Source organism: Peromyscus maniculatus, chromosome 23 (assembly GCF_049852395.1).
Source record: "Peromyscus maniculatus bairdii isolate BWxNUB_F1_BW_parent chromosome 23, HU_Pman_BW_mat_3.1, whole genome shotgun sequence".
In the NCBI taxonomy this organism is placed as follows: Eukaryota; Metazoa; Chordata; class Mammalia; order Rodentia; family Cricetidae; genus Peromyscus; species Peromyscus maniculatus.
Genome location: NC_134874.1, coordinates 19,135,477 through 19,162,221, shown reverse-complemented (window position 1 = coordinate 19,162,221; position 26,745 = coordinate 19,135,477). Strand labels below are relative to the sequence as shown.

Sequence of the window (26,745 nt, the reverse complement as noted above, 5' to 3'; positions counted from 1 at the left end):
GAGGTAAGAGGTGGTGGCTGTAGCTTGCTCTGCTTCTCTGATCTTTCGGCTTTCACCCTGATATCTGGCTTCAGGTTTTTGTTAAGACCGGTTAGAATTGGCGACATTTCTCCTTTAAAATATTTGTGTTTTTGAGACAAGTTGTGTAGTCCAGACTTAGCTGGGAGTGATATCCTCCTGACTTACCTTTGAATGCTGGGCCTACAAGTGTGACTGTCACACCCAGCTCTGTATTTTGTCCTCCTTCCTCTCTTTCCCCGAAGGGTTAAAATACAGTTCATCACTGTTCTGTATCTCGTTACTGATGCTTGAGTTCCCCCTCCAACTCCCTACCATCTCTTTTCCTGTGGGTTCAGTTTTTCTAGTGATCCAAGTCTTGTTTTCTGTTTTCTTTTACTTATGGTGTCTTGTAGTTACTTACATTTTCTTCATGTTTATCTTGTATGTGTGTGCTAAGTTTGTCCCTAACTGCCCTGCATATTTTGGTGACTTGTATGGGATTTTTCAAAATCCTGTGGGTTCTGGTGGATTATTTCAAATACAGTAGTTCTTCCTTGTCTTCTGATGCTGCTGCCCCTCCCCCTGTGTGTGTGCTTATGCTGCTTTTGCTGAACAGTTTGGGTGGAATTACTGGAAATGTCTTCTGGGTTCGTCTGTGCCTGGCTCTGGCTAGAGTGGCCCAAAGAGCCACTGTCAGGGTAGCTATTTATTTACAGTTAGTGGCAGTGGTCATGTCCCAAACTGAGCTTCATTGTACACGTGTTGGCAGCAAGTAATTGTGACCTCAGGTTCCCTTTCTTTGGTGGCTAAGTTTGACAGTTTTTTCCCCCTACTCATACTAACTTCTCGATAGTTCACTAGTCTAGATGTTTTCTTAAGTTTTTTGTTTGCTTGTTTGGTTTCTGGAGACAGGGTTTCTCTGTGTAACCCTAGCCATCCTGGAACTCTCTTTATAGACCAGGCTGGCCTCAAAACTCTGAGATCTACCTGTCTGCCTCCCCCGAGGGCTGGGATTAAAGGTGTGTGCCACCACTGATGGTCTTAAGACTTGTTTGAAAGATTTCATTTATGTGTACGTAAACATGAGTGCAGCCACCCATGGAGGCAGAAGTGTTGATCCCTAGAGTTGGAGTGACAGGTAATTGTGAGCTTCCTGATGTGGGCTCTGGGAACCGATGTTAGGTCCTCTGCAGGATGAGTAAATGCTTTTAATCACTGAGCTACCTCTCCAGCCACTTATTTTTAAGTGTGTGTGTGTGTGTGTGTGTATGTTCGTGTTCGTGTTCATCCATGTGCATGCAGTGCCTGCAGAGGCTAGAGGAGGGCAGCGGATCTCTGGAGCTGGAGTGACCAGGATTATGAGCTCTGTCTCATGGGTCCTGGAGACAGAGCTCTAGGCCCTGCAGGAGCAGCAAGTGCTCTTAACTGCGGAGCCATCTTCCCAGCCCCTCCTTCTTGTTTAATGGTGAAAAAACAATAATGCGGAGAATTTGCCTGTTGTTACAGCTATACTTTGTTAACTATGTTTACTGTAGGTTTTTGTTTTGTTCTTACTTTTTATTACTTTAATTTTTTTATTTTGTGTGCATGTGGGGGTAGAGGTGTGCAGGCCACAGTACATGTGTGGAGATCAGTGGTCAACTTGCCTAAATGGGTTCTCCCTTTCCACCGTGTGGGCTGTGGGGATCAAATTCAGGTCATCTGGCTTGGCGGCAGCGCCTTCGCCCACGGACATGTCTCACTGGCCCATTTGATTTCCATTTGATCTGAAAGTCACTTGGGGCTTTTCAGCTTTCCACATTGGTACTGAGGTTTATATTTGTGCTTTTGTTAGTGATGGTTCATTTTGTAGAGTTGAGGGAGACCATCAGTCCTTTGTTGGGGACAGGGACTACCATGGCACAGTCCTTAGTAGCACCCACTTGTTACTGAGGTTCCCAGTGGTTGTTTTCAGGTCTCCCTTTCCATCTTCCTGCAGTGCTGTCCTTCTCTTGGTACCTCCGGCCCCTAACGTGCGGTACTTCATTTGGTTCTGCCCATGGTCTGTTTCATGTTCTTGGACCTGGACAAGTTTTTGAGTTCTGTCTAGACAATTGGGCCTATTTATTTGAAGGACTGCACATTGGTTAAATCAGCATTTTCTTTTTGTTTCTGTGCCTGTGGTGGTGTCTTTGGGGACTTGGGTTGCTTACAGGATCATGGGTAACTTCCCAATTGCTCTGAAATGTAGGAAGTAGCTCTGCCACCCCAGTGACCATTGACTACATGCAGATGCTCATGCATCTTCCCAGTTTAAAAAGATGAACAGAACTAGTAGTCCAGACACTTGAGGGTTAAACTAAACATAGTGAATATATGTAAAATTCCCTGTGAGGAAGAGGTGGATGACATGACTGACTTGCCTAGGAAGCTGTTCTGGTCACTCATCAGAATTGTTGAGAAATGCCTGCAGTATACTGCAGACTTAGCTGAATGGCAACATTAGTGCTCCACTAACCTGCTTCTCCATTCTAGGAATCCTGGAGAGTAAAAGGCTGGACCTGGTGAAGGAAAAGACCATCAACCAGACCATTGGCGGTGTGGTGTACCATGCTGCTGACCTGCCCATCTGGTGGCAGATCCCACAGTATGTGCTCATTGGCATCAGTGAGATATTTGCAAGTATAGCAGGTGAGACTGAATGCTGGTGGCGCCTGGGCCTGTCTGTATCACCCTGCAATGTCCTGAGCAGGGCTGTGGTACTTGTGGGGTGGGATTGTCGGGTTACAGCATGAGTCAGTAAATAGTCCTCAGGCTGAGGCTGCCCTTTCTTGTGCAAAAGAGGTGTTCACTAAGATATGTCCATGACCTGCCCTGTGTGTGCCATAGGAAGGGTGGGGGAAGTGGCTGTGGGAGGCTTCCTCTGGACCTATGCCCCCCAGACTCTGGAGAGCACAGCTGTGCTGCTGGTGCAGAGCTTGTTCTCGTGGGCCTCTGTCACTAGTGAGACTGCAGGGACAAGGCAGAGAGGAGCTGCTAATGCTCAGTCTCGGGAGGGAGGGAGGAGAGGAGCATGCTGGTGTCTCACCTCTCAAACCCTGGCAGAATTCTGTGACTTTGCTCCGCCTGGTCACTGGGAATCTGTTTATACGTGCTTGACCTTATTCTGATGTGTTGATTGTGAAGCAGGATCAGTATAGAGAGAGACCCCCCCTCCCCCCCAAAAAAACATTCAAGTCTTGACTTTTTAAGATTTATTCATTTTATGTGTATGAGTGTGTTGCCTGCATGTATGTATGTACACCACATGCATCTAGTGCCCATGGAGGCCAGAAAAAGGTATCAGATCCCCTGGAACTGGGGTCACAGATGGTTGTGAGCTTCCATGTGGGTGCTGGGAATAGAACATCTGTCTTCTGCAGGAGCAGCCAGTGCTCTTAGCCATCTCCAGCCCCTAAACTCTTGACTTTTTGAGAAAGGCTTGAACGCTGCAGCCCCACTGGCTTCAAACTTGCAGTAATCCTCCTGCTGCAGCCTGTTGAATGCTAGGATTTCAGGTATGAGACAGCATGTGTCCATATTGTAACAGCGTCCAAAGATCTTAGAATACTACTCTTTCTTGCTGTGTTTTAAGAGCCGTTTAAGAGGATGAGTCACCGGCATCTAGCCCTGACTTCTCCAACCAGGAGACAGTCCTCCTGGGAGTACTCAGACCTCAGTGGAGTCTGTGTGTGCTGCTGGGAAGCTGGCTCAGGGTACCTCCTCATGGTGACCAAGGTGATCTTTTCAGTGTCGCCTCCTTTTCTCTAGGTTTGGAGTTTGCATACTCAGCTGCTCCCAAGTCCATGCAGAGCGCCATCATGGGACTCTTCTTCTTCTTCTCTGGCATTGGGTCCTTTGTGGGCTCAGGACTGTTAGCCCTGGTCTCTCTCAAGGCCATTGGGTGGATGAGCAGCCATACAGACTTTGGTAAGATTCTGATATCTGGGATGGGGTAGCAAGGTGCTTTCTGCTGCTGCGGGAAGTGTGTGGAATCCAGTCTGTCCTAAGAGGCCATTAGCCCAAAGCCTGTTCTTGAAGACTGCATTGAGTAGCACTGCATTGTCAGCAGCTGGTGTGTCCAGCTCAGCACAATCTGGAGAGCTAGGTGAGGTAGTGAGACCACATGGCAGCTCCTGTGTCAACCTGATCTTCAGTTTTGGTTCCTGGCTGTTTTGGTTTTCAGATGCTAGGAGGACAGTTGGGGGCTTTGTCAGTGAACACTGTTCTCAGTTTGCTGCTGCTGGGTGCTTTTCTGGGCAGCTCTGCAGTGCTGTGGGTGACCCAGGAGATACAGCATCCTTTGCCTTTTAAACAAGTTCGTGTTCCCTGTGCAAATGGTCACACTGAGCATTTGCCCTGCTTGGTAGCACTTACTCATTTATTGCATAACTTTGGGAAAGTCAGGAATTTTTCTCTAGAAATTGTATGATTCCCAGAGCCTTAAGTTAGATTCCTTAAAAGTCTGGGAGTATTGCCTAGAAGGCTGAAAACCCCTGCCCCGGATGCCTATAACTGACTGTAGCTATGTGAGGTCAGTGTAAAATCAGCCAGTTGGTTCGGGGCTTGCCCTTGGTCTCATCCCCCCACAAGGTTAACAGCCCTGGCTCATTGGTTCTGGGTGCTGTGGAGTCCGCCTGCATGGTGCAGACTTTCCCAAATAGTCGTCAGAGACCAGGATTCTAGTTACTGTCTAGTTTAAAACATTTACTATTACGTGCGCACACGTTACAGGCAGGTGGCTGCCGTGGTGCACACAGGGAAGACAGCTTTCAGGAGTCGTTTGTCTCCTTCCCTATAGGATCTGGGGATCAAGCTCCGGCCCTCAGGCTTGCTGAGCCATCCTGCCAGTCCACAATCCTTTTAGACAGGGTCTCACGCTGTAGCTAGCCTGGGGTGGCCTTCAAGTGCAGGAGTGCCCTTCCTCCTGAGGAGACAGTGGTGACAGTGTCCATAGGGCCGGGGAGAAGGAAACAGTGCAGCCTCACACGGACTCCCCCTCAACCCCCAAGGGACACTGCACCAACTCTGACCACCTCCTCTCCTGCAGTCATGCTCTGCCTCCCAAGTTCTGGATTAGAGGGGAGCCACCTCGCTTGGCTGAGGCTCTAGTTCTTTAGACACATTCTGTGTGCAGTCGACTGCTTTATTCCCTCTCCCAGTCCACCCCTCCCTACTTTACTTACTAATTTAGTGGCTTACCGTCCCCCACTGTTCATTTCTGATAGGCTGCACCTAGGCCTTGGAGAGTTCTTTTGATTGTAGTGTTCAAGGAAGCGCTTAGCAGTGCCCAGCAGCCTCTCACTTTCTACTAGGGAATGGGGCCAGTGCTGTGCAAAGGCCCTGGTCTAACCTGGGGAGAGATCCGATGGAGTGAGTCTCTCCAGAAGAGCGCATCCTGCAAAAGAGGGTGAAAGCTCCAGGTCAGCACACCCTTTTCCCACCAGATGCACAGCCACCGGGCCATTCCCTCCCCCTCCCCTGTCCTATGTTAGGATTCTCGAAGAGGAGGTGACCAGAGCTTATGTCATGTCCCTGGTGGGCTAGGGAGTCCTTGGGAGGTTTCAGGCCTCCCCAGGCTTCGGTTGCACTGTGTCTCTTACTCCAGCCCTAGGACACTGTCTCACCACTGAAAGTGGGAAGGAGACTCCTGCAGCCCGGTGCTGGCCAGCTCAGAACCCTGGCTTGTCTGCTGACCACCTGACCCTGCACAGGACACATTCTGTTCCCAAAGAATCAGCCTCGAGCACCTCACGTTCTGAGAGGCTCCTGGTTCCCCGAGTGCCATTCCCTCAAGGATTGTGTTGTCCGTTCTGCCCTGATGGATGTTGCTGTCTCCAGTGTTGGCTTTATGAAGGAGCGTTGGTGGGCATTGTTTGCTCAGGCCTTCCAGGGACAAACTTCACTCTCATTTCTTTCTCCGGGAACCAGGAGTCTGATGAAACACTTGGTTTTTACCCCTCATGTGCTCTGCTGTCTGGGACAGCCCACGACAGCCGCTTCTTGGGTGGTGGGTACACGTTTGAATTCTCTGCACGTTCCCAAAGCTTCTGGGCCTGGTAAGCTCTGCTGTGCTTTCTGATCTTGGGCTGACAGTGTGGACATAACCACACTGTCCTCTTGTCCTTCCAGCTCCAACACTGCACATAAAATTACATCATTGGTACATGTAATTTTTGCATCAAGTTGCATCAAGTGCCCATCCCTTGTAGTCGCAGAGGAGACAGGTTCTGGAGGGTGAGTGTGTCACTTACCAGGAGGGAGCACGCAGTTTGCCATTTACTGACTGAATCAGTCTTTGGCTTGTGAGGTTCAGGGTAACAGATCTCTTCCACTCTGGGCATACTTGGGGCCTTTGTCCTTCCCTCTGGATCAGTATCTTGCACGTATCTGGGTTTCCTGTGGGAGCACGTGTGTTGTACTTGCTCATGTTGCTTGATAGATATTTGATGCTAATGAGCGTCTGCTCAGGTAGTAAAACGGTGTATAGAATAACCCAGCATAAAAAGACGTCAGGAGGAGGAAGTCTCACCTTCTGAATAAACACTAGAACATGCTTTTCAAGTGTCAAAGTGCAGCAACTTCTAGCCACAGCGTTAGCTGTGCCACTTCCCTTCTGTGGGACAACTTACCTAGAGTACGACTGTGCTTCTTGCAGCCCCCCCGGTGACATGAATGATACCTGTGGCTCATGGGGACAGGAGCCAGGTGGTCATCCTGCCACTCTATCATGTGGTTTGATCCTGGCTCCATGCTTGGTAGTGGTGGTGCTGATCTTCTCAGTGGGTCTTGAGAACAGTGGTTTACAGAAGCAGTCGTGCCAGGTGGGCAGCATTGCGGCTGGCACCGCCTCACCCAAGCCTGAGTCCTCACAGGTAGTCACAGTGGAGACCATAGGCTCGTACCTTCCAGCCTGGCTGTTGAGCTCGTGCTCTGTGGTCCTGACCTGCACCATCCTCCTCCTCTGCCTTACAGCAACATTGGGTGCTGTAAAAGAGTGACACTGCTTTACAGCGAGACCACGGTGTGTCCCTTACAGCAGTCAGGGCTGCCTGGGTAGTGTGAGCGACGTGGAAGAGGCTAAGACCTGGAAAGGCATCTGTCTTGCTCTAGTGGGAGGGTGTGTCCTCATGCTGCCAGTCACGTGGGGGGCCTGCAGCCCCATAACCATGCTGTGCTCAGCACCCTGAAGCCTTTGGTGAGAGAAATGAGGTATGGGCTCAGTCCATCCTCAAAAGCGTCACTCTGCTGATTGTAGACAGTGGCTTTAAGTGGAGGGATGGGAGAGCACCTCAGAGGGGCAGAAGTGAGTGCCAGGACAAACACAGTCAGGAGCAGAAGCACAGGAAGCTTCTCTCTTTGGATTGTCTGTTTGGAGGAGACAGAATACAAGTTACCGTCATGAACCTTCTCTGAGAGGCCTGAGCTGACACCAGCCTTACAAGCCTTCCTCAGCCCTGTGGGGGATCCTCCCAGTGTCAGAGCTGGGGCCAGGACAGCTGCCTCCCCTCCTTCCCTTCTCTGGAATGGAAGAACCCTAGGAGGGAGGTGACTAGTGCAGAGTGCTCTCTCAAGTAGCCCAGAGCCCGTGAGAAGGTGCCCTGTCCATGGAGTGCACTCACCAGAGGCATCTGCTCACTCCTAGGGAACATCAACAGTTGCCACCTGCATTACTACTTCTTCCTGCTGGCTGCCATCCAGGGAGCTACACTGCTGCTCTTCCTCATCATCTCTGTGAAGTACGACCGCCAGCGGGCCAGGGCAGATGCGGGGCCGGCCAGCACAAGGTCCTGATGCAGCAAGCCAGCCTGCTCACAGGTTCTGCAGACTATAAGGCCTCGGCGCCTGCTAACCGCCAGGGCACTGCCAGCAGGCCCATTGAGGGAGCCTTGGGGTCACAACTTCTGACCTTGCATGTTGTCTGGACTGGCTTCCCTTCCCTTTGCCCAGATGAGTGTGGTGAGTGCCTTACTGTGATCCGTCTCCTGTGCACTGGGCCTGCCAGGGGAGAAGCGTGGGGCTGAGAACGTGGCTTCTCTCACTGAAGGTCTCTCTCTCTGCTCGTCCTGAGCCAGCCATGCTTCCTCTTTCAGAGTCCTGGGCAGCCACTGTTCCGCCACTGGCGTCCTTACTCCTTACATACACTGGTACTTCTTCCTCATAGCATCTCCTTGAAGATTAGCAAGCACTTCCATCAAGGGGTGGGGGGTTCTCTTTGGAGATGAAAGTGTGGTCGGTGATATGACAGTTCCTAGGAGCAGCACCAGCTCCATTCATAGTCTCTTTCTTGTCACAGTCTTGCTGATGCCAAGGCCTTGGGGTCAGTAGTGCAGACTCACCTGAGAGGAGGTTTTGTTGGTGAGGTAAGGGAAGTTTCTTTATTAGACTAGCCTGGCTTCAGACTTGGGGCCACCTCCTGTCTGCCACCTGAGTGCTGAGATCTCAGATGTGTGACGCTGTGGTCAGCGGGACTTAGTTCTTGAGCTACTGATCTGCTTTTTTAAGTACATGCATCAGTGCCACCTGAGGACACTGTCCTCGCTGAAAACAGACAGCAGCTGACAGGAGACTGGAGTCACATCAGGCAGATCTTCTCCTAGAACCTGACTCTGTCGAGTAGGGCTGGAGGCAGGGGTGAGTGGTGGGGTAAGGCTGGAGGCGGGTGAGTGGGAAAGCCCGGGGGCTGGTGGACCGGTCACCACCTTTGTATCGTTACTGACATACCTGGGGTTTGTTCTGTGTGTTGCTGTTTTGTATAATTTTATAAAAGCTTCTCAAACATGACCTCAAGAGCTTCCTGGGTGGTTTCTCCGTATTCTGTTTGTTTGGCACCCCCTACAGGTTTCATTTCGTGGCAGAAGCTGCTGCCAGCTCAGCCTTTGATTCCCTTGGCCGAGCCCTAGAGCCACTGTGTTCAAAGTACATTTCTGTCTCTCACACACCAGGTGGGAAGGCTTTGGGATGAGAACATCCACCGTCTCCCTTGTCCTTGCTTTAAAGGGGGAGGTAGTTCTGCACAGTTCAGCCCACATCTTAGGAGAAGCTGGGTGCTGACGTCTTCACCTGTCAAATGTAGGTTTTCTAGGGCTGGTGACTTGCTCAGCAGGTGAAGGCACTTGCCATCAAGCCTGAGACCCGCAGACACGACTGAAGAACCAGTGTTCACTAGTGGCCTCTACACACATACCACTGTATGCAGCCCTCGACCCCAAGCAAAGCACGTAACTTTTTAAAGGAGGTTTTCTTCACAGGATCTTTGTATTCACATGAAAGAAGGTCACAGAGAGGGAACTCGGCCTCCCCTTTGTGTGCTTCGGACACGGGTACCTATGGCCTTCCCAGCCCTGTGACCACCCAGGAAGCACCCTCTGGGAGACAGGAATGGCAGCTTCGCAAGGGACCTGGGTGTGATGAAAAGGGCCCGAAAAGGGCCTGTGTGATCTGTCTCGAAGCTCCTGGGGTTTTGTTCTAACCTCTGCCACTTGCTGAATGGTAAGAACATCCATCATTCTAATGAGGCCATAAGGGGGCTGGTGCCAAGACACTCGGTGAGTAGCACCTCCAACCGGAGAGAGGCAACAGCCAGTGATGGGCGTCTCCGAGACTGTACTGTCTCCATAGCACCCACAAGATGCTTGGTGCTAAGCAGAGCCAGGGCCTTCCCTCATCTTGTCCTCCACGTCTGTTGGAGTTAACGAGCTGCCCAAGTTCGGGAGTGATCTGGCATGTTAGTCACAGTGGGGGAAGAGTAAGGCGGGTACCAGACTCCCCTTCAGTCCTGTGTGCCTGCAGATCTGCTTGCAGTGGGACCTGACTGGAGATGCAGTTGGTAGTCAGTCCTAAACCATGACATCTGCATCTGAACAGACCATGGGCAGTCACTTTGATCTACAGTTCTAAACAAGCAGTTGAATAACAAACTGGGCTGTGCTGTTTGGGGTGTTCAAAGCTGTGTCTGCCCTGAGGTCTTGGCTAAATTACCTCAGCTAATCTCCCTGGAGACAGAACAGCTCTTCAAGGATGCAGGTGGGGAGCTACATACGTCCCCACAGCCTGAGGCAGAAGCAGAGAGGTTTTAATCAAACCAGCTTCCTTCAAGGTGCTCAGTCCCTCAAGGCTGCAGTTGGTGATACTTGAGCAGGCCATGGCCCTGTGTCCACTTTGGCTAGGCAGAAGACTTCACACACGCAGGGGCTATGGAGCATCTCATGGCTTCATGTCCACTGCTTGCTGTAGCCTCTGGGGATAGGGTTGGCAAACACTGCCTATTGCAGGATTTGAAGACCCTTCCAGAACATCACTCCCTCCTCAACCCGAGGCAACAAAAGTGCCCGAATCTTTACACTACAGCTCGTGCACTCGGCGCCAAATGCGCCCTTCATGTTATCTGTGATGACACATCTGTGCTGTTGAAGTTCCAGACATCTTAAGTGGAGTCTCACGAAGAACAAAACACCTGCGTCGGTATTTTCAAGTGTGAAGGTCTAACACCTTGTTCTTTGGAACTAGGGTCTTTTAAAGGGAATGCTAGACAAAGGGGGTTTGCTGAACAAGAACATGGCAGGCACACAGAAGGAGAGCAAGAGAGGTGAAGGAGAAGGCAGATGATGCCAAGCTGTACTGGGGGATGGTCTGTATGTCAAATGCTCTGATTGGTCAATAAATAAAACACTGATTGGCCAGTGGCTAGGCAGGAAGTATAGGCGGGACTAACAGGAGAAAAAGAACAGGAAGGTGGAAGGAGTCACTGCCAGCCACCACCATGACAAGCAGCATGTGAAGATGCTGGTAAGCCACAAGCCATGTGGCAAGGTATAGATTTATAGAAATGGACTAATTTAAGCTATAAGAACAGTTAGCAAGAAGCCTGCCACGGCCATACAGTTTGTAAGCAATATAAGTCTCAGTGTTTACTTGGTTGGGTCTGAGCGGCTGTGGGACTGGCGGGTGACAGAGATTTGTACTGACTGTGGGCCAGGCAGGAAAACTCTAGCTACAAAGCTGGGTCTGCAGTCTACCAGAGATGTGCTGTTCTCCAAGTCACTGCACTGTCAGGATCCAAGAGGGAAGTACTCTGGGCTCAGGACTACATCCCTTGTCTGCTTTGAGTCTCCAAACCAACTTAAGGTGAAAGACAGCTCTCAGACAGGTGACCAGCAGGCTCTGTGCCGACAGCCCATGCTACAAGCACCAAGGGCTAATGTCCAGGGGAGCCACATTTGCCTTTTTATGCCTGTCTCACCACGTGGACACTGAAGGGGGTCGGGGGAGGCAGCTCCTGGGCCCCAGGACTGTGATGCAGAAGGTTTCTCCAGACCGTGTCTCTTGCTCTGCCCTCACTGATCATATGGACACTATATATGTTAAAACCCACCCGCAACCCTTAGGTCATCTAATTTCCCCTCTAGAACTCGGACCTGAACTTCTCTCAGACGTTTTCATAGGGCTAAAAGAGATACCTCCTACCTGATGGTGATGTACAGGTGTGGGAAGAGTTTATCTTCAGCTCTGGCAGATAGGCCTGGGTACCCATCCTTCAGCGATTCATCAGTACCCAGCACATTTTTGCTGCTGTCATGTGGAGCCCTGGGCAGAGGTTGCGGCAACTGGAGGAAAGCCAGAAAAAAAGGGGGCTTTGGTAGTTTGAATGACAGTGGTCCCCATGGGGTCTACTGCAAGAGCAACAAATGCTTGTAGCCTTGGGCCCCCAGACTTATTTTTTAAGAACAGGGGCTGTTGAAATGGCTCACTCATTTGACACCACCTGACCACAAAGTGGGAACTCAACTTTTTGCCTTCAGTCCCAAGTGGAAGGAGGGTCCTGGGGATTCCTAATAGCAGCATGGTGGCTCACAACCCTCTCTGACTTCCAGGAAATCAGACTCCCTCTTCTAGCCTCTATGGGCTGCATGCATGTGGTACACAGACAAAATGCAGGCAGAATACACATACACAGACGTTCTAAAAGAGATCTTGACATGAGGGACATCTAGGCAGAAGCGAGACCTGGGGCACAGCTTGCTCCTCAAATGGTAATGCTGGGAAGGTGCTGGGCAGCAGCCAGTAGGGTCTCTAAGCAAGGTCATGTGGTCAAGAACACATTTAAGGTTCTTTGTGTACTTGAACTTTGGATGTGAGGGCATTGTACATTTAAAAAAAAAAAAAATGCAGCCTTCTGAAGACCCCAGGAAATTCATCAAGGTGGCTTCCAGAGGCCTGGTGAAGTGGCTGGGTTGGACTGTGACCCCCACCTTTGACCTCGTCTGCCCAGCTGTTAACTTCCATCACCTGTTGTGGCTGGTAGGTGACAGGTGAGTACTGAGGAGCTGCGTCCTCACAGCAGAACTTCCAGACTGAAAAGCCCAGCAGCTGGCAAGAAGACTCCACAGAGCAACACCATGAGTTTCTCTGTCCTGGACTGACACCTCACATTACAGTAATCTATATCACTCCAGTCAAGTAAACCCATGCCATCCCACACCCATTAGCAACGGCTTGTAACCCTGTGGAACGTTCATCCAAAAGACCTTATTTTAGAGTTGCCTCATCTTGTCTGTCTCTGTCCCCTGTGGATGATCTGACCAAAGACTGAGATCAGGGAGCCTGCCCAGTGACCTCACAGCAGGAGGAGGAAGAATCAGGAGTGCAGAGTCTACACACATCCTCTTGCCCCAAATGTTGGCATGGTCTGCATCTGTGGCTGCCAGCTACTCACAGGACAGGAGCCCACGCTGCCCATGTGGCAAAGCAGAAAGAGCCAGGAGAGGCAGAAGGAAGCTGGCTCACCAGGGTCTAGTTCTAGAACATTTCAAGTAGGCTGGGACCCACAGGGTGGCATTGACCAAGACTAGTGTGATCTGGCTGAGGTTAATTTCCCCTGTTGGCCGAAAGGGAAACTGAAAGCGAGAATAGACTGAGAACATGAAGCCCTGCAGTTGGGAGGGGTTGTGCTGCCTCTGGAGGGGAGCCTGAGCCCCCAGAGCGTTTCTGGATACACTCCCCTCCATGGCATGGAAGCAACAATACACAGCCAGCTCACCAAACTGGACAGAGCTCAGAAAATGAACTTGGACTACCCACCTCCATCCCCACGGTCAGGAGCACAGCACTGAGCCTAGTCTGAAGTGCTAGAAATTTTTTTGCCCCAAGGGTAAAACACGTCTGGTTTGATTGTCTAAAGGAAGATACCTTATTCGAAAGGAAGAGCCTTGAAATAAATTAGAACCTTAGATGTGACTGCCAATTAGGATAGTTACTGCCCTGTAGGTTCCTCTCAAATTTCACATTTGGTCAAATAGCCACATAACTGTGTGTTGAGAGTGTCCCCCTGAGGACGAGGACAGTTACATCAGTCCAGAAGCACAGGAAATGTGTTTGTCCCAACTAAGTCCAACATCGTATTTTCATTTTGTTACTGGACTTCTAGCTTAAGCAGACCCTACAGTTGTATACATTTGTGAAAGTATTATATAGAGAACTAGTGAGGTGTCAAACTCTTGTAATTGTAGTTAAATAGTCATCATTTCTTGTGAGCTGTGTTTAATGGTTTTCCCTTAAATCAGAAACAAAATAAAGCACTTAGGTCAGTTAATTAAAAGGTTTTACCCAGGAGGGGAAAAAGTTACTAGCAATCTCAGAAACTTTTTTTTTTTTGGGGGGGGGGGGTGCGTTTTTTGTTTCTCTCTGTAGCCCAAGCTGGCCTAGACCTCATTGTGTAGCTCAGGCTGGCCTGTAACATGAAGCAATCTTCCTGCTTCTGCCTCCAAGTAGTAGGGTCATAGGTGGGCACCACCATACCCAGCATATATATATATATATATATATATATATATATATATATATATATATATATATATATATATATATATATATATATATATTTAAATACAGTCAGGGTATTTTCTACAGAGAAAATATTTTACTGTTTAAAATAACCCTGGAGTTTTACATTATAACCTGTTTTTATGTTCAGGCAAAGAAAAAAAAAAAAAGAGGAGGACATGGCCTCTCCTAAAGTATGGAGAAGAATTTTTTTATAGCTTTTTTTTTTTTTTTTTTTGATTTTTCAAGACAGGGTTTCTTTGTGTAGCTTTGCACCTTTCTTGGATCTTGCTCTGTAGACCACGCTGGCCTCGAACTCACAAAGATCTGCCTGCCTTTGCCTCCCAAGTGCTGGGATTAAAGGCGCGCTCCACCACCGCCCGGCTTATTATAGATACAAAAAAAGAGGAGGCAGAGGGAAGAGTCCAGGCTGAACATGGCTGGCCAACTGAACAGGATCATGAGAAGAGAGAGGGGAAGGAAGAGCAAGAGAGGACCCTCAACCAAGAGAGGTGGCCAGGGTCAAGGGACCTAGAGATCAGTGTAACCAAAATGGCTGAGTTATACAGGGGGAGGGAAATCAGAAGCCCAGCCCCTGGGAGGGAGAGGTTTAGGGTGGGGGTGGGATGAGAAGTGCAGGGAGGAGGCACAGGTACTGAGTGATGCTGTAAGAGCAGACCAGTGTCCGCTCTGATGATATGTTAGTAGACTCCTCAGCCGTTTATTCAGGTTTCTGAGACCTAACACTTTCCCCATGTACCAAAATTATTAATGACTATATAGAGAGAGTCTTATAAGAAATCAGGATTGCGTAGGTTATATAAACAAATCACATTATTTGACAATCAAAGAGATGAGCTGGAAAGATGCTTCAGTGGGTAAGAGTGTGGACTGCTCTTCCAGAGGTCCTGAGTTCAATTCCCAGCCCCCACAGTGGTTCACAACCATCTATCATGGGATCCAGTGCCCTCTTCTGGCATGCAGGTTCACATGTAGATAGAGCACTCATACATAAAACACATAAAATAAATCTTAATGAGAAAAAAAAATAAGAGTCAGGGTATTGCTCTGTAATCCAGACTGGCCAGGAGATTGCTGGGTACCTTGGGCTGGCCTCTAATGACAGCCTAGTCCTTCAGTCTTCCCAGGTGAGGGATTACAGGCCAGAGCCATTATGTTCCACCCATATCTGGTATTAAAAACTATTTTTTTTACTTAGGATTTTTTTTTTTTTTTTGAGATGTCGATTTGGCTGGCCTGAAGCTCCTATGTAGACTAGGCTGACTTCAAACTCAAGACTTACCTGCTCCTGCCTCCTGAATGTACCGTTACACTCAGCTGTTTATTTGTGTGTATATTTGTGTGTGCCTGCATGTATGTCTGTACAACACCTGTGCAGTGCCCATGGAGGCCAGAAGAAGGGTGGCAAATCCCCTGGAACTGGAGTTACAGGTGGTTGGGAGTCACCCATGTAGGTGCTGAGAACTGAACCCAGGTCCTCTGCAAGAGCAGCCAGTGCTTTTAATTGCTGAACCGTTTCTCCAGCCACACACACACCCCCAATCTGTTTTTTCTTTTTAAAATTCTATGTGTATGGGTGTTTAGCCTGCATGTGGATCTGTGTACCACATGAACACAGTGCCCGCACGGCCAGAAGAGCGTGTTGGGACTGGAGTTACAGTTGTAAACTGTCATGTGAGTGCTGGGAGTTGAACCCAGGTCCTCTGGAAGTGTACTTAACCACTGAGCCATCTCTCCAGCCCCATACCTGGTATTTTAAGGACTAGCACATCTACTCTTGTGACTTTGGTAGACTGATAGGACCTATTTAAAAGACATTTTCAAAAATAAACATTTGAATCCCAAATCTCATCTGTACACATTATGCTGATGTTACCATTGCCATCAAAATGTTAAATTCTTTCTATTGGTGTCATATTTTATGTAAGTATTATATATGTTTGTACAGGTCCAAAGCAGGCTAATTATTACCCTTGGCCTATGTGTGTGTGTCCTCTCATTAGCTCCACAGTTGTGTCTATAATCGTGTGCCACGCTGCTGTTTTTATAAAAAAAAAACAGTTTAGCTAACCTGTGGTGGTGCACACCTTTAGTCCCTACACTTGGGAGGCAGGGGCAGGTGGGTCTCTGAGTTAAGGCCAGCCTGCTCTTCAGGGTGAGTTCTGGGACAGTCAGTGCTACACAGAGAAACCGTCTTCAAAACAAACAGAAGGAAAGAGTTTGGGGCACTGGAGAGATAGCTCAGCGATGAAGAGTGTATACTGCTCTTTCAGAGGACCTAAGTTGTTTCCAGCACCCACATTTGGCGGCTTGCAGCTGCCTATAAGGAACGCCGCAGCATGCACAGGTGTAGCCACGCATGCAGTCCAAATACCTTTACATGTAAATTCTTTTTTTTTTTTTTTGGTTTTTTCGAGACAGGGTTTCTCTGCGTAGTTTTGCGCCTTTCCTGGAGCTCACTTGGTAGCCCAGGCTGGCCTCGAACTCACAGCGATCCGCCTGCCTCTGCCTCCCGAGTGCTGGGATTAAAGGCGTGCGCCACCACCGCCCGGCCGTAAATTCTTTTTACTCTTTTTTCAAAAGTCACTCTCGTGCAACAAAGCCTGCCAAGCCCATCACCTCTCTCTGTGAGCAAATTGAGCTCCAGCAAAATTGCAAGCCATGTGAGCTCAGTCCATTCTGACACAGACAATAAATTTATCTAGTTAAAAATAGGAAATGGGGAGATGGCTCAGTGGTTAAGAGTATTGGCTGCCCTAACAGAGGGTTCAATTCCCAGTGCCCACAGGGCAGCCGATAACTGTAACTCCAGTTCTAGGGGATCTGACACCCTCACACCAATGCACATAACATAAAAATTAAATAAATTATTAAAAAAATAGGAACTCTGCCAAAAGACTCTTGCAATAGTGTTCAAAACAGGATCCTGTGATGTCAAAAGGAATTCTTACTCATTGCTTCACTGGACTGCCGTGAATATCCCCATCCATCCCATCTTGTGCCTCTGTGGAAAAGTTTCTGTTCTGCCCACTCTTTAATCTACTTTTACACACACACACACACACACACACACACACACACACACACACACACGTTAACCACTGCAATTTGCTAAAAGCTCCTGAAGTCCAAGATTCCTGAAGATGCATTGTCTAAATAATCTGATCAAAACTCCCATCCGACTGAGCAGAAACAGTAAGACCTTCCATTTTCAAAAACTCATTCAGTCCCACGTAGGGCACTTAGAGTCATACAATAGTTCTTCAAAGACTCAAGCAGTTCAGAAATCCAATTGAATAAAGGCACCAAAACAAAAGGAGCACACTGCTTTGGTGAAGTTTTGACACAGAGCTAAAAACCTGTGCTGCCTTCCGAATTCCAGGTGCTCTGCATGTCTGGGGACACCCGAAGGTTCTGGGCTAGGATGCTGTTTATCCATCACCGGGTAATGGCTGCCAAGTCGTTCAGCACCTGAGAACCACAGGCACACTTAGATCCCCTCTGTAGGCTAGAGACACACACTGTGTAGACCTGGGGAGTTGTTAGATCACATTGGCCACTGTGTCTGGTTTCCTGCAGAGAGGTGCTTCTCCAGCACCCCCCTCCCCCACCCCCCAGGCTCTCCTGGATGTGACAGTGCCTCAGAGCTGGGGGTTGGGAGGACACAGCAAGAAAGGGGGAAATGGATGACAGTGAGAGGCAGAGCCTTTGTTATCACCCATGTTACATTAAAATTTGTATTGGGGCTGGAGAGGTGGCTGGGAGGTTAGGAGCACTGGCTGCTTTTGTAGAGGATCCAGGTTCAATTTCCAGCACCCACATGGTGGCTCACAGCCATCTGTAACTCCAGATCCAAGGGACCTGAGGCTCCTTCATGAGTTGTCTGAGTACCATACATATTCACAAAAAATGTAAAAATTTTGTCTTCATATTACTCCAAAAACCAAATAAATATCTTCAGTGCTGATTTTTTTTTTTAACATTCACAACAGTGCTAGTGATTTCATATTCAACTGAACATTTCAAAAGCCATGGTTTGGTCTCATGAATTGAGCAAATTCTAACTCTGATTGTAATACCTGATGCTGTATTCAAAGCACGAGAGTGTAAAAGTCATAAATCTGAGAAATCTGAGTGCTAACAAAGCACTCGCCTTTTCCCTCGAGATAAGCAAGCAGCTGGGTGTGGCGATCTCCTCACCTGTGGTCCCAACACTAGGAAGGCCAGGCAGGAGGATTGCAGGAAGTCCAGGTTGGTGTGGACTACCCTGAGTTCCAGACCAGTCTAGACTATCAAGTGAGATCCTGAGCTGGAGAGATGGCTCAGCAGTTAAAAGCAGTGGCTGCTCCTGTGGAGGATCTGAGTTCAATTCCCAGCATCCACATGACAGTGTACAAACTCCTGTTACTCCAGCTACTGGTGATCTGATGCCCTCTTCTGGCCTCTGGGAGTATTGCATGCACACACACAAATACACATACTATAAAATAAAATCTTAGAAAAACGGTGAGTGCGCTAAAGACCACGTGACATCCACCATCACTTTTGGAATAAGCCATGCTAGTCTCACAGTGCTGTTAAAAAAAAAAAAACCCAAAAAAATCACTATCCCAGTTTGCAGTTGACTCAGGTATTTTGTGTAGGTTTTTCTTTGAGACAGGATCCTATGTAGCTGAGAATGACCATGAACTTGACTTCGTCTCCTGAGTGCTGGAATCACAAGCATGTACCACCACACACCATTTATGCAGCCCTGGGGATAGAACCCCTAACCTTGTGCATGTCAGGCAACTTCTCTATCCACTGAGCCACCCAGCTCCTAACTTACTTTTGCACCATGCTTGTTTCTGTCAAGACCCATCTAAGCCCCACATTGAGACTGAGTGGCTTATCTAACTCCTTTTACTTCCAGGTCCATTTTCTACGGCTCTGTAAGCTAAGGTCACACAGACATGGCATTCACTGGCTGACACTGGGTGAATCTATTCTCAAGTTTTCAGGACTTCCAGGACACTTCTGATGGCCTAGTTTCTATTCCCCTCCAGCAGTGTGTCCTCTATGGAGTCTTAGTGTTGTCAAAGTGACACCCCCCCCCCCAGTGCCTCAGTTTGGATCTGGACAGTCCCTCGGAAGTGCATGTTTATGTCAGCATATTCTTGCGTGGTGGTGAATTCTTAAGGAGGTGAGCCTAGGTGGTGGTGGGGGAGCCCTATGTCACTGGGGCACACCCTTGAAGGAGCACTGGAATCTGAGTCCTCTCTCTGCTTCACAGGCATGATCTGAGCAATTTGCCAAAGGGATCTCAAGTAAACCACCTCCTGCAGACTTCAAGAACTTTGTCATGGTGACAGCGCACTGACTAACCACTGGCCGGGCTCCTCCCATCCTCCTGCTCCATGTAGCAGAAAAGCCAGCATCTCTTTCTTCCTGAGGCTTCTGCAAAGGCACAGAGCTTGATGGGGGTAGATCTCCCTGAGTCACTGGTTCTCATCCAGCTCTGTGCTGCCTGGCTTAAACTGGGACCTTGCAGCTCCCAAGCTTCAAGGTCCTGCTAAGCTTCCCACCCACTCCAGCTGGAGATGCACGGCCCTGGGCTGTTTGTGTTTTCTTTTACTACTGTCAAAATACTGACTCTCTGGAAGCAGCAGACACTGGAATATCCTTCATGGGTTTGTTTTTAAAATCACTTCAGCTGACGAAAGCCCCAAAGGAGAGCAAAAATTTTTTTTCAGAGCTGAGGACTGAACCCAGGGCCTTGCGCTTGCTAGGCAAGCACTGTACCACTGAGCTAAATCCCCAACCCCGAGAGCAAATGTTTTGTTGGAAAGTATAGAGATCGAAGACCGAAAGAAAGAGATGAACATTGCGGGATGGGTTCCTATGTCTGATGGGCAATTCTCAGGGGACTCAAGGATGGGGAGGGGGCGGCTGGACCCATTTTTGAATATACAGAAGGGATCTGCACAGGGAGGCGGTGTGGCTCGCTGTTCCTTCCCATTCAAGTGGCTCTGAATGAATAAGAGAAGATGGATTCATTATGGGAAAAGTTTTCTTTTGGGGAAATTAGGAAATGACAGAGCCAGTGCTGAGGCAGAGGGGTAGCTGATGGGACACCAGCTTCACCTGCTCCTGATATGCACCAGGCTTTGCACTTGATGATGTCCCCAACTTACAGCATTGAAATCACAACCCCTGCTGCTCTTGCCTGGTGACAGTGGATAGGAATTATCCCAGGCAGTGGCCGATGATGCTGGGTGCAGACTCATTTGCATATTGTTATGGTTTGCATGTGAAGTGTCCCCACAGGCTCATGGTTTTAAACATCATCTCTAGATGATGGTGCTGTTAGGGAGACCGGAACCTTTGAAGTGCCAGGGTGGGGCTTGAGACTAACAGCCAGGTCCTACATTCAGCCCCTTCAGTCTGCTTCTGGTCTGGCCATGTATCAGGTAGCTGCCATATACCCACCCCCACCCCCAATCCCCACGAAGCACTGGTTACTGAGGGAAAAGGAGTTCACCAGGCAGAGAGATGATCCAACATCTTAGATCTGTTTGGAGGACAACGTGAATGGGATGTAGTTAGAAAGCAGATGGGAGCAGCTGAGGCCAAAGCAGGGGACACATGTTCTGTGTGGTGTCCAGGAACAGTGGGGACCATGTGATTGCCAGGTCACCAAGATGTTCTTTCTGTGGCCTGTCCCAGCTCCAAACAACTGACTGTATGGAAAAGCAAATCCACAGTCAGATCCCATCTCACCGCAGCTGAAAGGGCTACGGACTGTCATCAAGATGATAGATGCTGGTGAGGATGAGGAAACAGGGACCCTTACACACTGCTGTGGGGATCCGCTGGGGAAGTCAGCCTGGACTTCCTCGCAAAGACCTAAAGGCAGCTTTGGAGTTCGCTGATGAGATGGCTTTAAGTGCTTGAGGCAGGCCACTCTGTCCTTTGAGGGACCAGCTCATCACTTGAAGTGGACCTAATAAGGGACCCAAAAGTCTGCAACGTCTGGAGCTCTGAGTCCACTACACGGAGTCTACACTGCCCTTCATCTGACTCCCTGACAGCAGCCTTTCCAAATAAAGGGCTGGAGCCAGGCAGAGGGGTGCCTACCCAAGCAATGCTCTGAGCTACCCCTCACCCACATCTAGGGCACTAGCAAAGACTATTTATCTCATCCCGAATGTGTGACTGCAGATCAGCGGTCAGCACAGCCTGAGGCTGGGCGCTCTGCTTGGGAAGCCTCCCTTACAGCTCTGCATGGTGGCGGCTGAGAACAAGAGATCCCCTGGGTGGGGGACTGGATCCACGTACTCCACCCTGGCATCTAATTCCACCAATCACCTTATCAGCAGCCCGCCCTCCCCATCCCTGCAAAGGAACCCCCAGGCCTCCGTGGCTGATGAATCACCACCCGTTTGCCACAACTTCTGGGAACTACTTTCTGAGCCCCCCCCCTCCCCGATTACGTCCTCAGTACTACACAGTCCTTAATTACTTTCCCATCGATTTCTCTCCCTGGGAACCAGTTGCAGTGAAGGTGGAACTCAAGGCTGATGGAAAATCCAGTGTGTTTCACACGCTCCCCATCCCGACTAAGGACGCAAATAGATAAGAAAGTGCCGCCTTCAGGGTACTTAAGCTAAGTAATGGAGAAGTCTGGACATCTGATCAAAGTCTCGAAGTGCTGACCACAGCCAAACATTTAGAGATGTTGGCCAGGAAATGTAACTGGAACTTTCCAGTTGGGAAGGTGGTTAAGGAGGCTCTAAAAAGGTCTCAGCATGGGGCTGGCATGGTGTGCACACCCGAAGCAGACGCAGGTGTATCTCAGTGACTTCCAGACCACCTCGGTCTACACAGCGAGTTCCAGGTCAGGCAGGGTTACACAAGTGAGACCCTGTCTCACAAACCAAGTCTCAAAAGGGCTCACCAGGAGCTAATTCTCCAAGGATGCTGGCTCCATGGTGGGATTATCCTTTGGGGATGGGATCACCTACTTTCTGTATACCCTCATCTCCCAAGTACTGAGGGAAACTAGGTCCAAATTATCCTGAAAAGGCCTGCTGTGGGTCCTCTTTCCTAGATGGTATCTATGGCTTGGAACTGGAGTGGATCCCAGAGATGCATGTGTTGAAGGCTTGGCTCCCAGCAGGTGGCGCTGTTGAGAGGCGATTGCCCCACGACGCATCATCAGGGGTTAGCCGGATGAGCTCAGAGCTGAATGAATGGGCTACAAGGAAGAAGTATGACATGGGGTGGTGTCTTGAGAGACATATCTGATCCTTGGACCCTGCCTCTCTGCTTTTGCCTCCTGTCTACCCTAAGACAGGCAGGTTGTCTCGTGCACCTGCTGCCGAGATGATCAGCATCACCACAGGCCTAGCAGTGGAGCCCACAGAACGGAATAAAACCTTGGAAACCAGGAGCCAAAATACACCTTTTCTCACTTCTCTTCCTGGGTAATTATTTTTTCACAGCAGTGAAAGCGGACTCACAAAATAAGCTAAACCTGAGATTTCTGCAGTGGCTTGGGATTCTCTGGATGATGAAGGGATCTCATTTTTTAAAGAAGGTTTTATTTTTATTTCTGTCTCTGTCTCTCTCTGTCTCTCTCTCTCTCTCTGTCTCTCTCTCTCTCTCTGTGTGTGTGTGTGTGTGTGTCTTGCACAAATCTCAGGGTGTAGTCATTCACTTAAAATCTCATTCAGCTCCTATCTGAAGCGTACCCAAAGCCTCAGCTGTGGTAATTGAATGACTCCCCGTGATCCAACAAGATCTATCATCCTTGACTAAAGGCGTTAAACCCTCTCCCCCAGTATTAACACCCTGTTTTTGGAACCTCAAGCCCCAAAAAACTGCTCCATAATAAAAATGAAAATTACTTTATTGCATTCAGCCCTCGAGTTATTCACTTCCATCCCTCAAAAATTTTATATGCTTTTAACGTATGGAAAGCGGGCATCAATGGCCCATAATCCCTTACAATGAGAAATCATATATTTTCTTCCTTGTGATAAAAGGGCCTGACTCTGCAAGGAGAGGGGAGAGGGATGGCTGCTTGCTTTCCTCTAGCCATTCTGGGGAAGGTCACTTCCCTTCAAGGAGGGGGGGCTGGGGAGGGGTGCAGCCTGGAGACAGGAGGGACCATGATTGTGAGGTTCAGGGGTTTGGCCATGAATCTGTCCAAATATTATTTATAGTCTTTTTTTTTTTTTAAACCAGGTTTTAAAAAAAAATTAAAAAAAAAAAAAAAAAAAAGGCTGGCCAGAAAAATGCCTTGGGAAACTAAGAACCGCATTTCTGGCACAGTGAGGGGCCATCCTGGGAGGCAGAGGTGAGAAGGGTTTTTCCAGGGTGTGCTGGCTGGTTTTATGTCACCTTGACACAAGCTAGAGTCATCTGAAAGGAGGGAGCCTCAACTGAGAAAAATGCCGCCATAACATCCAGTGGGAGAGCATTTTCCTACTGATTGATGGGAAGGGCCCAGCCCATGGTGGGCGGTGCCATCCCTGGTGGTCCTGGGTTCTATAAGAAAGCAGGCTGGGCAAGCCATGAGGAGCAAGCCAGTAAGCAGCACCCCTCCATGGCCTCTGCACCAAGAGGCAAGAGCCTCGAGGTTCCAGCTCTGTTTGAACTTCAGTCCTGACTTCCTTCAGTGATGGACTATGATGTGGAAGTGGAAGCCAGACAAGCCCTTTCCTCCCCAAGTTGCTCTGGCCATGGTGTTCCATCACAGCAAGAGAAACCCTAACTAAGACACAGGAGTTGCTACAAAGACTGGCCTTCATTGGCCGAGCAGAAATCCTCAGTTGCAAACCTATCATGTTTAGTTAGGCAATCCAAGAGTTTCTAGCCAGGAAAGGCTTGGCTTCAGTGATTGATCCAAGTCTCTGAGAACTTCCTGAGCCTTGACCTGCAGAGGGTGGAGTCGAATGTCTTACAATCAACTTTCCAACTTCACTTGGAAAGTGCACCCCCTTCACACTTGCCCCCATTGAATTTAGTATTTTCCCATTTCCCAGCTAGGCTGAGGGCCATATTGCTTTGCACCTTTCCTGGAACTCACACTCTGGCCCAGGCTGGCCTCGAACTCACAGAGATCCGCCTGCCTCTGCCTCCCGAGTGCTGGGATTAAAGGCGTGTGCACCACCACCGCCCGGCCAGACTGTTTCTTATACGGGGTCTGATCACAGTGAGAGAAAGGACCGGAAACCGTCTGCGACGGCAGGAATATATCCTCAATTCTGGAGGCTGAGGATCGGATACCAACATCCAGCTATTGTTCTTTGGCTGGTAGACATGCCACTCAAACCTCCAGCTTCTGCTTTCTTAGGCATTCATCCACACCTCTCTGTTGGAACCACTCCCTTCTTAGAGGGGCGTCAGCTAAAAAGTTAGGAGGGGATCCATCATCAAGTATGAGTCTGTCTGCTTGTCAGCATATCTGGAAGGACCCTGTTTCTAAGTGTGCATCCTTGGATTTTAAGTGGATGTGAGATTGGGGTCACTGTCTAGCTCAATACGGATGGAGATGGTGATATAGATAAACTACACGCCATCGAAGAGATGAAAGGTCTCTGGGTACAATTCTTACCCAGAGGGAAGAAACGTTCAGGCACACCCCCAAGCAGGACTCCTGTTTTGTGTCACTGGCTGAAACGGTGCTGCATACCTACTGTGAACCAGTCATTGGCTTTGGGAAGGGGACAGCCAGGTTTGGTTCATCCGCTGGTATGAGACACATTGTCACCAGTGCAGAATTGATTAGCATTCCCTTGCTGGGCATCTTGTTTGCAAAAATGGCCTCAGTCCCCCCCCCCCACACACCTGACAAGATGACCTTGAAGCCCCTCCATAGGAGGTGGGCTCTGTCTTCAGCATATACCCTTCCCAAGCATGGAGATCATGAAATGGGGCGTGGGGTAGTGACGGACAAGCCATCCATGCTACAACAAGGATGGAAATGTTTCAAAGCCAGAGAAGCCAGCACAAGTGCCCACTCCATGTGATTCCATTTATGTGAACTGCTAGATGAGTCCACAATAAGGAGGTGAGTGGGGAGGAAGTACTGGGGAGTCAGGGTCAAGGGAGAAAGCACTAAAGGTAGTTGTAGTGGGGGGCTGGGGATGTGGCTCAGTGGGTAGGGTGTTTGCATGAAGCCCTCTGTTCAATACTCAGCAGGGCATACATTGAGCACGGTGGCCATGCCTGTAATCTTAGCCCTGGGGAAGCGAAAACAGCCTTGGAAGTTGAAGGTTTTAGCTATATAGCAAATTCAGGGCTAGCCTGGACTACCTGAGTCTCTGTCTCAAAAAAATTAATCTACCATTGTGGATGCATTACAAGGAATAACTAATACCCATTCAAATCTATACACCGGAAGTGAGCCAAACGGGCGCTGTATGAATTACATCTTGACAGGGCAGTTAAGAAAAGTCAAGACTGTTTTAGTCAGAGCTTGCTTTGCCTGAAAGAGGGCACAGAAGTGGCTCTGCCAATCCTAAAGCCTCTAGAACCTTCTATGCCTGACATTTCTCAGCATCTAGCCTGGTGGAAGAAGGCTAGGGCAGATTACCCTGCTTTGGGGTGGTGGTGGTGGTGGTGGTGGTGGTGGTGGTGGTGGTGGTGGTGGTGGTGGTCGTGGTTCGAGGCAGGGTTTCTCCGTGTAGTTTGGGTGCCTGTCACTCTCTAGCCCAGGCTGGCCTCGAACTCACAGATCCGCCTGGCTCTGCCTCCCGAGTGCTGGGATTAAAGGTGTGCACCATCAGTCTCTCTCTCCTTAACTGTGGAGGCCGTGTGTCCAACTGTCTCAGACTCCTGCCACCATGCCTTCTCCGCCACGATGGACTGCACCCTCAACACACCCCTCCTTCCTTAAAGTGGCTTTCGTCAGATGTTGGGTCACTACAATCAGAAAAATGACGAACAGAGGCATGGAGTCACAAGTTGACCTGAGCCAGGGAGACTCAGGACTCCATAGTCACGCGACCATGCAGGCCAAAGACCGGTCCACATCAGCCACCTCCCCATGCTGTTGTGCCAATGGCCCCCAAAGGAGCTGTGACTTGCTCCAGTCCTGTGCACGAGGGGTCCGGGGCTTAGCAGAACAATTCTTTTTTTTTTTCAAATCCCCGCCCCCCATGATTGCATAATGACATAGGCATGTCTCCTTTTGCTTCTAGCAAAACTGACAGCTCTGACTAGGGAAGACAAGAGAGACTTCCTTACCTGGAACCGTGGCCCGCCAGGTGAACTCTTCTCCCAGACTCCAACTTCCGTCTGAAAGAGCTTTGAGCAGAATCAAAGGGGGACGGAGGCCACGCCCCTGTGCGTGTCCCCCCCCCCCCCCACTTTAATCCTCAGGTTCTGAGCGGCAGTGCCTTACAAGGTCATTTAAACCAGTTTCACCATAAACAAAGTCTTTTGTCGAAAGTAAAACAACAGCAAAGCAAAACAGAACAAAATGCCCTTCATTTCTGAAGCTCGCCGCCGCCGGCAACGGTGGACGCAGGCAGCAATCGGTTTCCCTCTCGGCGGGCGGTCTGTTCCCGTGAGATTGCAAAAGTGATTACCAGCATCGCTTTATTCGGCGGGCGAAGAGGGCCCGACACAAATCACCTGGACGAGTCTTTGGCTACAGGGTGTAATCACACCAGAGCTCGACTTGGGGCTGGCGTTCGTTCCCGACTCCTTCCAGAAGGCCCGGAAAACTTTTGGAAGTCGGAGTCGGCTTGCCAAGGAGTGTTTTGCCCGGCAAAGGGCGCGTGCGTTGGGGAGAGTAATAATTTTCAGACCCCGGGAGATCCATTTAAAGCCCGGACACATCCTCCTGCTGGGGCTTGCACGCAGGATTTGTAACCGCTGAGCCTAACACGTGCC

The 26,745-nt window shown here is 49.4% G+C and overlaps 1 protein-coding gene and 1 long non-coding RNA gene across 2 annotated transcripts in view; one reads left to right on the top strand and one right to left on the bottom strand.

Annotated features, from left to right (window-relative positions):
* The window catches only part of Slc15a4 (solute carrier family 15 member 4), a 24,797-nt gene extending 15,995 nt beyond the window's left edge, over window positions 1-8,802 (top strand). The window contains exons 6-8 of the mRNA XM_006970659.3: window positions 2,515-2,670; window positions 3,790-3,948; window positions 7,664-8,802. Of these exons, the coding sequence (XP_006970721.2) occupies window positions 2,515-2,670; window positions 3,790-3,948; window positions 7,664-7,812 (464 nt within the window). The 3' untranslated portion in view covers window positions 7,813-8,802. The remainder of the gene's footprint in view (window positions 1-2,514; window positions 2,671-3,789; window positions 3,949-7,663) is intronic.
* Window positions 3,219-26,745, bottom strand: LOC143270463 (uncharacterized). The gene is made up of 3 exons (XR_013047627.1): window positions 26,095-26,745; window positions 11,485-11,624; window positions 3,219-7,386 (listed from the first exon to the last, which is right to left on the bottom strand). It is a non-coding gene; the product is annotated as an uncharacterized LOC143270463 (long non-coding RNA).